Source organism: Carcharodon carcharias, chromosome 20 (assembly GCF_017639515.1).
Source record: "Carcharodon carcharias isolate sCarCar2 chromosome 20, sCarCar2.pri, whole genome shotgun sequence".
Lineage (NCBI taxonomy): Eukaryota > Metazoa > Chordata > Chondrichthyes > Lamniformes > Lamnidae > Carcharodon > Carcharodon carcharias.
The window spans coordinates 46,418,460-46,435,755 of NC_054486.1; the positions used below are offsets into that span (position 1 = coordinate 46,418,460).

A 17,296-nucleotide genomic window follows, 5' to 3' on the forward strand; every position below is an offset into this window, starting at 1 on the left:
CTGAGACAATTTTCTAGTCAGCCTCCAGGTCGCTGGAGGTGGTTGGGAACAGTTTAGCTGGAGACAGCCTCCTGGTGGCAGACCAGGCGGCCAGAGCTCCAGGCAGGCTTAGGAGACCCTTCCTGCCTGTCTGGGTGCTGCAGCAGCCACAGATCACTTTGCCCTCCCCCAACCACCACTCCCAACAGTGGTGCCAGGTGTGCAAAAGTCATTTTTATTTAAACCTTGAGAGGGCATTTCAATTTTGAAGTAGCCACCCCCTCGCTTACCTGTCATGGCATCTTGTTGCTGCTTTCGAGCTTTAAGCCCTCTGGCCCTCCAGGTTTGAAAGCTGGCTGGCTGCCCTTCATTGAGTAGTGAGCACACCCACTGGCCATTAATTGGCCCTCTGGATAAAATCACACTGAGTGACTGTTTTAAGTGCAGGGTTTTTTTTACCACTATTTGAGCCTAATGATGGGCTTTAGAAGCCCACAGGGAAAATCCTGCTGCAGGTTTCTAAACCATGTCTGCTGTGGCTCAGTGGTAGCATTCTTGCCTGAGTCAGTGGGTATAAGTTCCAGCCCAGAGACTTGAACATCCTCCCTCTCCCCTCCAACCTCTGCCGATTGCAGCTTATCCTTCTCCTGCCATGAGGCATTCAGGGGCGGAACCAGACCTGGAAGTGACTGTGGAAGGTCAGGAAGGCAACAATGCCTGTGGCAATAGTGGCAGAGGAAGTGGAGAAGGCGATGGAGAAGGTGGTAACAGTGGCGGAAGCAGCAACTGAGATGGAGGAGGTAACAACAGTGGTGGAGGAGGCATTGGAGGTAGTGGCTGAGGCAGCAGAGAAGGTCGAGGCTGGTACTGCAGTGGAGATGGAGTGGATGTCTTATCCCCATGTCATTCCCAGGAGCCCCCCATGTGGCTCCAAGACAACGGCCTTCTGGAGGTCGACTCCGACTTCTGCCCCAGCGCAGTCCCACACAACTTGCATTCCCGAGGGCTGGTGATGGAACCTGCCCAATGCCGGGAACAGCTGCTGGGTAAGATTGGGAGGTTGGAAGCAGAGAAGTCTGCCCTCCAAAGAAAGGTGGAGAATGTTTCCAGGCTTAATCGCTGCCCCCATGAAGAAACTCTTGCAGCCTTCAGGCAGGGTAATACATTTGTTTATATAACTAATTGAAACTTACTTGCCACAACTCTTTCAGTGCTGAATAATGCAGCACCCCTCTGGTCAGAAAAAGATGATGGATTTGTTTGGGTTGTGAAAATGTTCCCCTAGCCTTTGATATAAAAATAATAAACTTAAACAGGTCCACGCCTCTCATTGTGACCCAGGCACACGCAGAGTCCAGACCTTGTAATAATTGTCATGGTTGGAGGAGTAACCAGTTCAGAACAGTACTACTGGTAATATCACCAGTTTTACTGGCACTTTCTCCTAATGGGCTGCCAGTCCTGAGCTGGTCTTCATTTCGCATTTCAGAACTGGATCAAGTAGTACCGGTTTGACTGGAACTTCATTTTGGGCTAGGCTGATACTCCAGAGCAGCACTGAGGGAATTCTATACTGTTGGAAGTGCCATCTTCCATATGAGAAGTTAAAAGATATAAAAGATCATGTGATCATGTGAAAAAGAGCATGGTCATGTCCTGGCCAATATTTATCCCTCAACCAGCAAAACTAAAATAGGTTATCTGATGATAATCACATTGCTGTTTGTGGGAGCTTGCAGTGCAGACATCAGTTGCCATATTTCCTGCATTACAACAACACACTTGGCAATTTGGGACAGCTTGAGGTTGTGAAAATTGCTGTATAAATGCATGTGTTTTTTTCAAAAGCCTTGTCAGAAGGATGACTAATATGCTGATGTCTATCATTTATAACATTAGAACACTAATGTTATGGCATATAATGGTAATATCATTTCCCTAGCGTGTCTCGTGACTTAAATGTTAATATGCAGAATGACTTGTACTATATGTATGTGCTGTCAAGGGACTCATGCTGTAATGTAAAATGAAAAAAAGTGCAACCAAATAAAATTGCTCTTGGGATTCACTGACATAAAGGACATTTCAATTCTCTTATCTCATTTATTAAAACCAGTCAGGCAACTAAGAAAGATGCTCCTTTATAATTTGTTTCCTTTAGTTCTAGGTAATTATGCTGCATAAAATGCAAGTCAAAGGGTCGTGTCAACAAATAACTCACTCCATGGTGCAATTCAAGGTCCAGGGCTATTGAAATGCCAATGAATAATTTATTTGATCATCTACATCTGTACCTCACACCCTCACAAATCTCTCGCGTTTCAATCTCAATTTTTTTCTGGTGTGCTTTATTTTTTTTTATTTTACTACACATTTTATTGAAAACTTCATCCACCAGCAGTCAGAACAAACTATCTAGATTGAAATCCACTCCAAAAATAAAATTATACAAGCAATGAGTTCTTCCTGCATTTAAAACATTGCAACAGGGCTCTATTAAAAAGGCAGTAACCAGGAAAATGTCTCCAGGTCACTAAGAAACAATTCCACCATAGAAGATATGGTCCCAGATTTGGCATTCCCAGACCAGTGCACATGGAAGTGTGATTATTGAATTTACTTTAAAAAGATACCCCCTCTTCCCCTCAATACTATCGAGATAAAAAACATTTTTCTATGCAATCACATTTTCAGAAGTCCAGTGCCTTCCAGCCACATCTTCCAAACATTCTACGGCTGATTAATTGGAGATGGAGTCCTGAGGTAACAAACCTAAAATAAAGGAGGGAGCTTCCATCCTCAGTCTTCTGTTGTCCCTTTTTGCCAATCAGGGATTTATGAATGTGAGGAATAACACCACCACCAGCAATGGTAGCTTTGATTAAGGAATCCAACTCTTCATCTCCTCAAATGGCAAGCTGCATGTGGCGAGGGGTAATGCGCTTCACCTTCAAGTCTTTGGATGCATTTCCTGCAAGCTCCAGTACCTCGGCGGTCAGGTATTCCAGAATGGCCGCGCTGTAAACCGCCGCCGTGGCGCCCACCCGGCCATGGCTGGTGGTCCTGGACTTCAGGTGCCGATGGATCCGACCGACGGGGAACTGCAGCCCGGCTCGCTGCGAGCGGAAAACCGCTTTCGTCTTCGCCTTGCCGGAGTCTTTACCCGCTTTGCCGCCAGCCATCGCCTCGTGTCCACTTGGTCGCTCCGCTCCGTTCCTTTTTTTTTCAAACCGTTCGCTGAGCCACTGTGAAGGGCTTTTGAAAAGATTCAATTAACAAACCAAAACCTAACTGAGGTACTTCAGCTGCATTTAAATCACACTTTAACAAGGGAAAGTGTTATTTTTATATAGGTTTTTCCTGTTCTGAAACATCTCTACTTTGTAAATTGTGCAGTAACAGTATTATTGAGTTCATAATTTCTAAACCTCAGATTATTACTTATTTGATTCATTTTAGGACAAGGAGAATTTTCTGCCAGCTACAAGTGATATTATCATTGATGGGATGAAACCTGGGCAATATTAGGATTCATACGAACATATGAATTAGGAGCAGGAGTAGGCTACTCTGTCCCTCGAACCTGCTCCTTCATTCAATAAGATCATGGCTGATCTGTTTTTAACCTCAACCCCACATTCCTGCCTACCCCCGTTATTCTTTCACCCCCTTGTTAGTCAAGAATCCATCTAGCTCCGCATTAAAAATATTCAAAGGCTCTGATTCCACTGCCTTTTGAGGAAAAGAGTTCCAAAGGCTCACTACCCACCGAGAGAAAAAAATTCTCCTCATCTCTGTCTTAAATGAGTGACCCCTTATTTTTAAACAGTGACCCCTATTTCCAGATTCTCTCACAAGAGGAAACATCCTCTCCACATCCATCCTGTCAAGACCCTCAGGATCTTAAAGGTTTCAATCAATTCGTCTCTTCCTCTTCTAAACTTGGATACAAGCCTAACCTGTCCAATCTTTCCTCATGAGACAACCTGCCCAATCCTGGTATAAGTCTAGTAAACCTTCTCTGAACTGCTTCTAACACATTTATGTCCTTCCTTAAATAAGGTGACCAGTACTGTACACAATACTCCAGATGTGGTCTCACCAGTACCCAGTACAACTGAAGCATAACCTCCCTACTTTTGTAATCATTCCCCTCACAATAAATGATAACATTCTATTATCGTCCCTAATTACCTGCTTTACCTGCATACTAGCCTTTTGTGATTCATGCACTAAAACATCCTCCGAATTTCAGAGCTCTGCGATTTCTCACCGTTTAGATAATGAGCTTATTTTTTATTCTTCCTGCCAGATCTTTTCACACTCACTCAACCTATCTATGTTCCTTTGTAGCCTCGTTACATCTTCTTTCCTGCCTATCTTTGTGCCATCAGCAAATTTAACAACCGTTCCTTTGGTCCTTTCATCCAAGCCATTTATATAAATTATGAAAAGTTGAGGCCCCAGCATTGATCCCTGTGACACATCACTCATCACATCCTGCCATTCATCAGCTATCACACTGATCATGTGTCCCATTTTACTCTAAATTGTAAATGTGGGATGGAATGAAGAGTAATTATTTTGGTGTTAAGTACATGGATTTAACAATCCAAGAAAAGTTCCATTGGGTCTATAGCAAACCACTGAATTGAGAATGAAGGTGGTTCAATGTATTACTTAAGCTCTCATAATTCTCCATAATTTCGACCTTGGTTGAGAAGAATTGTCAACTCAGATTATTGTGAGAAATTCACCTGACAGTTTTAGAACTTGGTAAAATGAAGTATGAACAGCTGACCTCTCTAAGCATCATTTATCAATGTTGATATTGGCTTTGCTTTTTCATTCAGCAGTGAACAAACAGTGGTCGTCGTCATTACACTAATGCTGCACAGAGACATTTATGTGCTCTTAAGCAGCAACATGGTCATAGGGAGCCATCATTACTGGGGATCTATGACCTGTGTGGAAAGTGTATGCACAAGTGTGTCTCTTCAGCCAGTTAGATTGAAAATCCTTACTGAATCATTCAGAGTCTAGAACCATAGAAACCATAGAACAGTAGAAAAGTTACAGCACAAAAGGAGGCCATTTGGCCCATCTTGTCCATGCCACCCCAAGGACACCCAGGTGCCCTTCCTAATCCCACCTTCCTGCACCCAGCCCATAGCCCTGCGGCTGACAGCACTTTATGTGCAGATCCAGGTATTTTTTAAAAGAGTTTAGAGTTTCTGCCTCTACCACCAACTTGGGCAGCGAATTCCAGACACCCACTACCCTCTGCGTAAAAAAAGTTCTTCCTCATGTCCCCCCTACACCTTCTGCCAATTATCTTGAATCTATGTCCCCTGGTTCTAGAATTCTCCACCAAGGGAAACAATTTTATCCTGTCCACTCTATCTATTCCCCTCATAATTTTGTACACCTCAATCAAGCCATCTCTCAGCCTTCTTTGTTCTAAGGAAAATAACCCCAACCTATCCAATCTCTCCTTGTAGTTACACTCTTCTAACTCTGGCAACATTCTTGTAAACCTCCTCTGCACTCTCTCCAGAGCTATTACATCCTTCCTGTAACGTGGTGACTAGAACTGCACACAATACTCCAGTTGTGGCCTCACCAGTGTTTTATACAATTCCAACATTATATCCTTACTTTTACATTCTATACCTCTGCCAATGAAGGAAAGCATTCCATATGCCTTCTTTACAACCTTGTCTACTTGAACTGCTGGCTTCAGGGATCTGTGTACTTGTACGCCAAGATCTCTCACTTCATCTACCCCTCTTAGTATATTCCCATTTATTGTGTAATCCCTGTAATTGTTTGACCTCCCTAAATGTATGATCTCACACTTCTCTACGTTAAAATCCATCTGCCACTTTACTGCCCACTCCACCAACACACCTTTATCATTTTGGAGATTATGGCTATCCTTTACACTATCCACTACTCGGCCAATCTTTGTGTCATCTGCAAATTTCCCAATCGTGACCCCCATGTTCACATCCAAATCGTTAATATATAACACAAACAGCAAGGATCCCAACACCAAGCCCTGTGGAACACTACTTGAGACAACTTTCCATTCGCAAGGGCATCCATCGACCATTACCCTTTTTTTCCTGTTACAAAGCCAATCTTTTATCCAGTTTGCCACATTACCCTGAATCCCATGGGCTTTTACTTTCCTGAGCAATCTGCCATGTGGGACCTTGTCAAATACCTTGCTAACATCCATGTGCACAACATCCACTGCACTACCTTCATCAACCCTTCTTGTCACTTCCTCAAAGAATTCAGTCAAATCTGTGAGGCAAGACCTTCCTTTAACAAATCCATGCTGACTATCCCTGACTAGTCCATGCTTTTCCACATGACAGTTAATCCTATCTTTCAGGATTGATTCCACTAATTTGCTCACCACCGATGTAAGGCTAACTGGCCTATAATTATTTGGCATTTCCTTTGATCCCTTTTTAAACAATGGAACTATGTTTACATTTCTCCAGTCCTCCAGTACCTCCCCTGTATCTAGTGAAGATTAGAAAATCATCCTCAGAGCATCTGCTAACTCCTCCCTGACTTCCTTCAACAGCCTTGGAAACAATCCATCTGGCCCTGGTGACTTATCAACTTTCAAGGATTTCAACCCTTCGAGTACTTCTGCTCTCTTTATGACTACCCCGTCCAATATCTCGCAGTGTTCCTCCTGGACTACTATATCTACATCCTCCCTTTCCTTTGTAAACACGGAGACAAAATATTCATTCAAAACCCTTCCCACAGCCTCTGCATCTACGCACAAGTTTCCATCTTCATCCCTGATAGGTCCCACTTTTTCCTTAACTAACCTTTTAACATTAATGTATTGGTAAAACCTCTTTGGGTTATCTTTAACTTTACCTGCTAAGCTTTCTTCAAGCCCTCTCTTTGATTTCCTTATTTCCTTTTTTACTTCATCCCTGCACTTCCTATATTCATCTGGGCCTTCTGCAGTTCTTAGTTCTTTGTGCCTATTGTACGCTTTCTTTTTCTGTTTGATTCTCCCTTGTATTCCTCTAGACAACCAGATTTGGCAGTACCACTCTTATTTTGTAGGGGACATGTTTACTTTATACAATTAGGACCTCACTTTTTAGTGCTTCCCACTGGTTTTCCACTGTTTTATTCTCCAGCAGTGCTGTCCAATCCACCTCAGCCAAGTCCCTTCTCATGTCTGCAAAATTTGCCTTCCCCCAGTTCAAGACTTTTACTCCTGCCTTATCTCTGTCCTTCTCCATGGTAATGCTAAATCTAACTGAATTGTGATCACTGTCCCCAATATGGTCGCCAACCGTCACTTCACCCATTGCCCTTCTTTGTTCCCCAAGACTAGGTCTAGAATTGCATCTCCTTTCATGGGGTTGTCACTAACTGGTTGAAAAAATTTTCCTGGCACACTGCATGAATTTTTCTCCCTCAGTGCCCTTTATATTGTTTGAATCCCAGTTGATATTAGGATAGTTGAAGTCTTCTATTATTATTGCCCTGTTGTTCTTACAAGCAGAAATTTGCCTACATATTTGTTCTTTTATCTCCCTTTCACTATTTGGGGGTCTGTAGTATACTCCCAGTAGCGTGACTGCCCCTTTTTTATTTCTAAGCTCAATCCATAAAGCCTTGTTTGTTGACCCATTTAGTATATCATCCCTTCTCACAACTGGAATTGATTCTTTAACCATTAGTGCTATTCCCCCATCCCTCCTTTTTTGTCTCCCACTCTATCGTGTCTGAACCAAGGGCAGAATATTGCGCTCGTTGGGCAGGCTTGTGCCCGACCCGAGCGAATGTAAAATGATGCATGAACATCCTGACATCATCATGCACTCGTGCGATATTTCAGTGCCGACTCCTGCGCGGGCCTGCAGATAATTAAACAGCCTATTAAGGCCATTAAAGCCATAATTAAAATAAATTTTTCGCTGCCAGGCCAACCTTACAGTTGGTGGGCAAGCGAATCGGCCAGGTGGCCTTTGGATTTTTTGTGAAACCTCATCCATGGGCAGGATGAGGTTTTGATCAGTGATTTAAAAAAAATTAAAAATTTTCAAACTAATTTTTAACGTCCCTGTTCATGTGACAGAATCATATGAAGGGACATGTTTTAACATTTTAAAATTCCTAATTCTTTATTTTCAAAATCTTCAGCTCCCTGAGGCAGCTCTGTTCCTCAGGGAGCTTTTACAGTGCGCACCCGCGTGCTGTTAATTGGCCAGCCAGCATGAAACCGCGGTCGGGGCCTGATCGCATGCGGTGGTCTTCTTCCTGGCCAATCCTGCTCACCCCCACCAAGCCTGCCTGACAACTGGAAAATCCTGGCCCAAGAGCGCAAGTTAGAGTATTTAATTCAATGTGAAATCATTTACAGAAAGAAAAATAAAGAGATGGAAAGAAAGATGGGATTGAGTGAGAGAGGGAGATATAAGAGATCAAGAAAAAAAATAAAAATAATTTTTAATGTTTTTAAAAATCTCTAACATAATTAAAATCTGAAGGAATAAGATTCCAGACTTGTAAGGTAAATCTTCAGTTTCAGTTAGGTTTTTTTGATGGTAGTTAAGGCTGTTTGAATGTCGAGTCTTTTGGTGAGATACAGGTATAGCAAAATTTGTGGAAGAGCAGGGGAAACTGCACAGCAACTACTCAATTTCCATGTTTAACTGTGCATGTGCAGATGCTGGAAGTTACTCTCTCATTCTCCATAATAACCATGAGCACCGATTGTCTCCTCTTCATTATTCCTCCTGCAAAATCTATGCCATTTTTTGTTTCTTTTTAAAAACATGCTTGTGAAATTAAATGAGCCATTTACAACTTGGCCCTTTAAGTAGTCTAGAATTTGGACATTTATTTTGAAATTGAAAAATAATCATTTTTAATTTCTTTTACCAATTTTAATTTTATCAGATGTAGTCCAATATTAGCCTCATCTGGAGGATTGACCACATGAATCTGAGGGCTGGATTTTGTGTAACCTGTTGTGGCAGAAACCATGGCAGTTGGGCCCACTCAATAGACTCTGATTGGCTGGCAGCTCTTGACTGGCGGGACTCATGCGGCTGGGGTTCTCAATCACAGGGAAGGCCCGACTGCAGTCAGTTAAATGCCTGAAGGGTATTTGATTTCATCGAGCCTACCTCGCAGAACTGATGGGTGTTCCCTGCCAGCTCTCAGACCGATGGGTGAGCCCCCCCTACCACTGTTGGCGCAACAAAGTCCTAGCCTATGTGTCAGATTTGATTGAAATCTTTGGTAGATTAATGATGAAAGAATGGGTGAGAGTGCCTGAGAAGATGTAACAAGTTGCTGCTATCAATCAATCATTATGGCGGGTATTTTGAATTTATTCAGAGTTTAAGATGATTATCATTTGCTAGTTAGCAATAACATACAACAGTGACAGTAATGAATACTGGTTCAGGTCTGGCAGGATGGCTGGCGTGCAGAAACACCTGGTGCCTTGGTTCTTCTCAAAGTTTTTGTTGAATTACCCAAGAGTGTTAGACCAAAGTCAATATAGATTCACTTTCAAGAGCTCTTCAATCAATTGTCTGCTGAAAAAGCTTATCCTTTATACCTCTTTTGAGGGGTAGACCTGGGGTTCATTATTGACAAGACCTCATTGTCCTATACCAAATCCCCTTTAATACAAGATGCCCAATGGTACATTGAGTTCTTTGTCTAAACCCTTTCTTGTGTTCTTAAACAATTATATCCTTAGGATAAATCAAAGTCTGCTCCCCTTATTTCATCCTTTGCTGTTCCCCATGATTAGTTTCACAACTTCCTCAAGACGTACCATCTCCATCTTTTAAATGTAATCAGTCATTGTTTATATGTCTATTTATAGAGCTATAAGGCATAGGCATCCTGCCTAGTTGTTCCAATTTCTTATCAGACTATTGAACTGTAAGATGAATCACTTTCTTCAGTAAGATAACTCCTATTATATTTTCTCTGCTCAACTTAAGCATTTCAGCAAGAATCTTTATTAGACAAGGTTAAATGAAAATCCTAACATTGCTTTATGATATGGTTACTTATTCATGCATCAGCCCAGTTCTGGCCCCTCTCCTGGGCTAACTATCATCATCTGAAAGTAATCATTTCACTAGTTTCATGATTGTAAGTAAAACCTTTCCTATTGTTTTAGGGATCATGTGATTGTACTGATGAATCAGCCCTAAGTGTGGGTAATCTTGGGGGTGGATCTTTCTAGTCATGTAGCTTCTTCAAGAGCTCTGTAAATAAAGTTAACTGTTTCAAGTAAGAAACCCGTCCGATACACCAAGTTTATTAGAATTGGTGTTGAGGATAAATAACCCCGACATTGCACCTCATCTCCTGAATGTGAGTACATTAATTCAGAAGAAAAGAAAGAAAGAAAAGCAAACTCATCATGCCACTCTTTGGCAGAATCGACCTTATGACTCATCCATGGAAGGCTGGATCCAGTACCTAGAGCGCCTAGGTTTATATTTCGTGACAAATGAAATAACAACGGAGAAGAAGCAGAAAGCTATTCTTTTAAGTGCCTTCGGGAACGTGATATATAATCTCATCCGCAGTCTGATGGCCCCGGCCGCGCCCAACTCTAAATCTTTTAATGAGCTGGTAAACGTCGTGAAGGCACATTTTCAGACTAAACCATCAATGATTATGCAGAGATTTAAGTTCAGCTCCAGTGTAAGGGCCCTGGGTGAGTCAATCACAGCTTACTTCACAAAGTTAAAACAGTTGATTGAGCGCTGTGACTTGAGCGATACAGTTGCAAAATCGATTGGTTTGCGGCGTACATGATGACGCCATTCAGCACTGTTTACTTGCAGAAGTTAATATTGATTTGAAGCATGCCATGGAAATAGCGCTAACAATGGAGAGGGCTGGGAGGGACTCGCAGCCTTCGCAGATTGTGCAACATGGCGTCATTCTTCAGTTGGGTTGGGAACCTACCGCCGGGCATGGCACGAAAACCAGGGAGACAGCCGCAAAGTGGGAAACAGTATCTACTGCTCGAGAGATGAAAAGGCATACTGGAAGCATCTCACCAGCGATTCAGAAATTGATTTGTTACCAATGTGGATGTACCCATGTACCAGAGACCTGCAGATTTAAAGAGGCAGAATGCTATTACTGCCACAAAAAAAGCTATATTATAAAGCAATGCATGGCGAAATGAAGACAGCTAATCAGGCAGCAAACCTAGATGATTGAAGTGCACAAAATAACTAAACCAGAAGCTGCTGATACTGAACAAAAACACAAATACCTGGAAAAACTCAGCAGGTCTGACAGCATCTGCAGAGAAGGATACTGTTGACGTTTTGAGTCTGTATGACCTGATACTGATATCTATTCCCTATACAATGTCAAAGCAGTAAAAGCTGAACCAATCATCATCACCCTTCAAGTGAATGGGAAGCCTCTAGTCATAGAGGTTGACACAGGAGCATCGACCACAGTGGTGGGAGGACACATCTTTAAGTACCTCAGCGAAGGTACCCAGCTACTGAATCTGGAGCAAACCACGGCTCAGTTGAAGACACACATTGGAGGGGCAATACAGGTGAAAGATGTCGCCACAGTATCTGTGTCCTATAGGCAACAGACAGTCTAGCTTCCAGTGATTATTGTAACAGGTGAAAGACCTAGTGTTCTGGACCGTAATTGGTTAAAAGAAATTAAGCTCAACTGGTCAGAAATTTTTCAAGTTAAAACAGGAGGAATTCCTCAGCTGTTAAAGAAGTATGACAGTGTAGCTCGTGATGAATTGGGAAAGATAAAAGGCCTACAAGCAAAAATATATGCAGATTCGGAGGCAACACCCCGGTTCTTTAAGGCCAGACCTGTGCCTTACGTCCTAAAGGAGAAGGTAGATGCACACTTGTGCCGTTAAGAGAAGCTAGGCATCATCCAGCCAGTCCAATTTTCAGAATGGGTAGCGCCCATAGTCCCTGTGTTGAAGCCAGTTCAAGCTATTTGCATTTGTGGGCATTACAAATTGATTGTGAACAAGGCTGCTAAATTGGATAAATATCCTATCCCAAGAATAGAAGATTTGTACACCAAGCTAGCTGGAGGAAAATCCTACACCAAACTGGGCATGAGCCATGTATACGAACAGCTAGAGCTGGACAGCACATCTGGAGGATATGCAACCATCAACATGCACAAGAGCCTGTACCAATATACATGCATATGCTTTGGTATATCATCTGCATGTGCAATCTTCTAAAGGACCATGGAAAACCTATTGCAAGGACTTCCCCGAGTAGTAGTGTATCTGGATGATGTCCTGATCACAGGATCAATGGAAGCCAAACATTTGGTCAACCTAAAGAGGTTTTAAGGAAAATTTTGGAAGCTGGTGTTCAATTGAAGAAAGAGAAGTGCGCTTTCCAAGTGACTGAAGTCACATAATTGGGCCATTGAGTGGCTGCCCAAGGGTTGCATCCAGTAGAGAAGAAAATCAGGGCAATCAAGGTGACGCCCTCTCCTACCAGAGTTACTGAACTCGTCTTTTTTGGGCATGTTAAATTATTATATTTGCTTCTTGCCAAATTTGTCAACAGTGTTATCCCTTTACAATTATTATTGAAAAAGAACCATCGTTGGTCATGGAATTAGCAACATGAAGAAGCCTTCATAAATGTCAAGAAGCTATTACATTCATCATGTATACCAGTACATTATGACCCATCAAAAGAATTAATATTAACCTATGATGCATCTCCTTACAATGTGGGAGCTGTGTTGTCACACAGATGGAAGATGTTTCCGAAAGGCTAATAGGCTATGTGTCCAGAACCCTCTCTGCAGCTGAGAAGGGTTATTGAAAAGGAAGATTTATCAGTAATATTTGGATTAAAGAAATTCCATCAACATCTGCATGGTTGACATTTTACCAACGTTTCAGATCACAAGCCACTAATGGGTTTATTTAGAGAAGATAAAGCAATTCTGCCAAGAGCCCTCTGCCAGAATTTAACAATTCTTGATTTTGTTGGCATATGAGTACACCTTTATGTACCGTTTGGGTGTGCATATAGCAAATGCTGACACACTCAGTCATCTTCCATTGCCAGATAGCATTGCACATGCCAATGCCACAAGAAGTTGTGTTGAATTTCCTGGACTCCTTGCCGGTCTGTGCGAAGCAAATAAAGAATTGGACAAACCGGGATCCAATTTTATCAGAAGTCCGAGATCAAGTATTGCAAGGATGATCGAATGTACGAGTCTCTGAAGAGACAAAACCATTCTAGGCTTATGAAACAGAGTTAAGTTGTCAAGATGGAATCTTGTTGTGGGGATCAAGAGTCGTTATCCCTTCGCAAGGAAGTGAAACACTCTTGACCGAGCTTCACAATGTGCATCCAGGCATTTCAAAGGTGAAGGTGCTTGCGCGAAGATATGCTTGGTAGCCAGGCATAGACAGTGATATAGAAAAAAATGGTTAAACACTGTCCCCAGTGTCAGCAACAACAGAAGTTGCCCGTTTCAGTTCCATTGCATCTGTGGGAATGGTCTGGTTGACCCTGGGCTAGACTACATATAGACTCTGTAGTTCCTTTATTAGGTATCATGTTTTTATTGGTCATCGACACACATTCTAAGTGGATGGATGTGTATGAGGTGAGATCACCAACATGGTGTGCAACTATTAAAAGCTGCACCAATGTTTTAGCATTAATGGTCTACCAGAAGTCATCATTTTGGATAATAGTACTGCTTTCACTAGTATGGAATTCCAGAGATTCATGAGTTTAAATAATATTAAACATGTTAAAACAGCACCATATCATCCCTCATCTAATGGGTTAGCAGAAAGAGCAGTGCAAATTTTAAAACAGGCATGAAGAAGTTATCCGGAGGAACATTGTAAACCCAAATTTCATGATTTCTTCTCCACTATCACATGACTCCTCATGTGACTACAGGTTCAACACTACCTGGATTACTGATGAAATGCCGCCTTTGTATAAGGTTGAGCCTGGTGTTTCCAAACTTAGATGGAAGGTAGAGAAGAACCAGAGTAGTCAGAAAAGTGAATCATGATAGTTATAGCAAAGCTCGAAAACTTACTGTGGAAGAGACAGCTTTCAGGTGAAAGTTTGGAAATGGACCTAGTTGGGTTCCTGGTATAATTGTCTCTGAAACTGGATCTTTGTCATACCAAGTGGAAGTGGAAGACTGGATTGTTTGAAAACATGTGGACCATCTAAGGAGTAGAGAGACATTCCAATAACCAATTATTCCACCCGAAATTAATGTCGAACCTTTAATCCCTGAGGTGGCAGAATGACCTGGAGTAGACATACCTGATATCTTTGTTGAATTAAATAATTGTGAACTGCCATTGTCTAAGGATATCCTTGATGCTGCAGTTCCTGATCATGTTGATCCAATGGGAGAATCTCAAGTCATAGAGCTACTTCGCTCTAGCTGAATTAGAAAACCAGCTGAGACTTAATCTATAATTGCAAGACCTGGTGTATATATGTGTATGTTGTGGATTAAGATATTCTTGCGAACAAGAATTATAAAAAAAATTGAAGGGGGAGGAATGTAGTGAAAACAGTGAAATCTTCCCTACTGCATTAGGGATCAAATGATTGTACTGACGAATCAGCCCTAAACGTGGGTAATCTTAGGGGCGGAGCTTTCTAATCATGGATCTGGTTCAAGCATGTAACTTCTTCAAGAGCTCTGTAAATAAAGTTAACTGTTTCAAGTGAGAAATCTGTCCGATACACTAAGTTTATTACAATACATTAGGCATATTTCTAACATAATTACAATGATAGTCAGAATTGGGGCAGGAAGAGGTTAGAAAATCAGCAAGTGGGTTCATAGAAGCTGGAGATGAATCTCTGGATGGGATGAGATGAACTGCAAGGTGGCTTTGTGAGGTAGGGAGATGTTAGTGAAGTTAGAGGAAGCTTGGTTTAGTGGACAACAGGAAGGGAGTGAGGCAACAAGGTTGCTAAACAGTGACCTCTATTTTAAAGATGAAAAAAAACACAAGTTCCTTATATTTGTTAGAAGTGAAGGTTAGATAGGATTTGGGAGAAGGGCTTTTGGAGCAGGTTGATATTTGTAAAGACATTGTAAGCTTTCTTGGCCCTCCAGTACGATCCAGTGTAGTGGGCAATTTTAGTAGAAGACAATGAGGCTTGGTGATGCTTGATGTGGTCCAATCAGATCAGGAGATGGAAAGTTAAGATAATTGTACATCAGATATGCTCAAGTCTGTGTCCTTTGGACATGAAGACATGAAGAGTCACCATACTGGAGAAACAACTGGGATAGTAAAGATTTTGTTTGGAACAAGGACAGCAATAAATGAAAAGATGAGTGTTAAGGAGTAGCTAAGCAAAGCAACAGCTGCAGAAGTATTGTGAATAGATGGCCAAAATCTGGGAAGTTGGGAGGTTTAATTTATAGAATCATCGAATCTTATAGGTGTTGTTAGAGCTGTTGTTCCTGCGCTGTCTCTTTGAACAGCTGTCCAATTTAGTTCCACAACCCAGCTCTTTCCCCATAACCTTGAAAATTCTCTTTTATTAATCAAATGAATTCTCTTTATATGCACATCCAATTGCTTTTGGAAAGTTCCTATTGGATTTGATTCCACCACCCTTTCAGATAGTATGTTCTGGACCTTCACATCGCTTTAATTCTTTTGTCAATTATTCTAAATGTATGATCTTTGGTTATTTCTCCACTTGCCAGAGGAAATTGTTTCCCTCTTAATCTCCACCTTTGATGTTATTTTTTATGCAAAACTAAAGTACAATTTTAAATTCCCTGGTTGGAAAAGTGAAAATTGCAACAGGGGACTATTTAAAGGATCTTTCGAGGACATAAAGTAACGTCAATATGGATTTTGAAAATAGGGTACAAACTGTGGACCTTAAGTTAAATTGAATGAAATGCTATATTGTATTTGAAGTTTGGCTGATTGTCCCAAAGGGTGTCATGGCCAATGAAGTATATTTGAGTTGTATTGCTGTTGCAATATGGAGGAATGCAGAAACCATTTTGCACACAGCAAAGCCCCAGATATGTGATCAGATAATCTGTTTTGGTGATATTAATTGAGGAATTAATGTTGGTCAGGACACTGGGAAAATCTCCTGTTTTTCTTTGAATGGTGTCACAGGCCACTGTTTAATATCTCATCTGAAAGATGGCCTCTTCAATCGTGCAGCATTGAAGTGTTATCCTAACATCTGGATTGGGATTTGAACCCATGACCTTAGAATTTAGAATTGTCACAGCCACCAATGACACCACTTCTGCATGTTCAAATGTGTTTTTTTAACCTTCTTTCTATTATGTTTGCAGTGGCACTATTATTTTTTTCTTATTGTGTCAGTGTTAGGTTTTATGCTAAATAATTCAATAGCGATAGCTTTCTGCAGAATGTTGGTATATAGTACAACCTGTTTTTTTGTCGAAAAGGTATCTGTGCTCAGTTTGTTTTATATGAATGGCATAATTGTTGTGGCAAGTAAGATTCATGCCAGACAAGTGCCAGACAATGACGATCTCCAACAAGAGAGAACCCAACCATCGGCCTTTGATGTTCAATGGCATTACCTTCACTGAACCCCGAACTATCAACATCCTGGAGGTTACTGTTGACCAGAAACTGAACTGGACTAGCCATATAAATAGCCTACCAACAAGAGCAGGTCAGAGGCTAGGAATCGTATGATGAGTAACTCACCTCCTGCCTCCCCAAAGCCTGTCCACCATCTACAAGTCACAAGTCAGGAGTGTGGTGGAACGCTCTCCAATTGCCTGGATGAGTGCAGCTCTCACAACACTCAAGAAGCTTGACACCGTCCAGGACAAAGCAGCCTGGCACCACATCCACAAATATTCACTCCCTCCACCACCGACACACAGTAGCAGCAGTGTGTACCACCTACAAGATGCACTGCAGGAATTCAACAAGGCTCCTTCGACAGCACGTTCCAAACCCATGACCACTACCATCTAGAAAGAGAAGGGCAGCAGATAGCTAGGAACACTATCACTTGGAAATACCCCTCCAAGCCACCCATCATCCTGACCTGGAAATATATTACCATTCCTTCACTGTCGCTGGGCCAAAATCCTGGAACTCCCTTCCTAACAGCACTGTGGGTATAGCTACACCACATGCACTGCAGCAGTTCAAGAAGGAGGCTCACCACCACCTTCTCAAGGGCAATTAGGGATGGGCAATAAAAAATGCTGGCCCAGCTAGCGAAGCCCACAT

General features: G+C 41.8%; 1 protein-coding gene across 1 annotated transcript; it reads right to left on the reverse strand.

Moving 5' to 3' along the window:
• Window positions 1–2,791: 2,791 nt before the first annotated feature.
• LOC121292624 (histone H2A.Z-like) lies at window positions 2,792–3,161 on the reverse strand. The gene has a single exon (XM_041214841.1). It carries the CDS (start codon window positions 3,159–3,161, stop codon window positions 2,886–2,888), a length of 276 nt encoding a protein of 91 aa, XP_041070775.1. The 3' UTR covers window positions 2,792–2,885.
• Window positions 3,162–17,296: the final 14,135 nt, after the last annotated feature.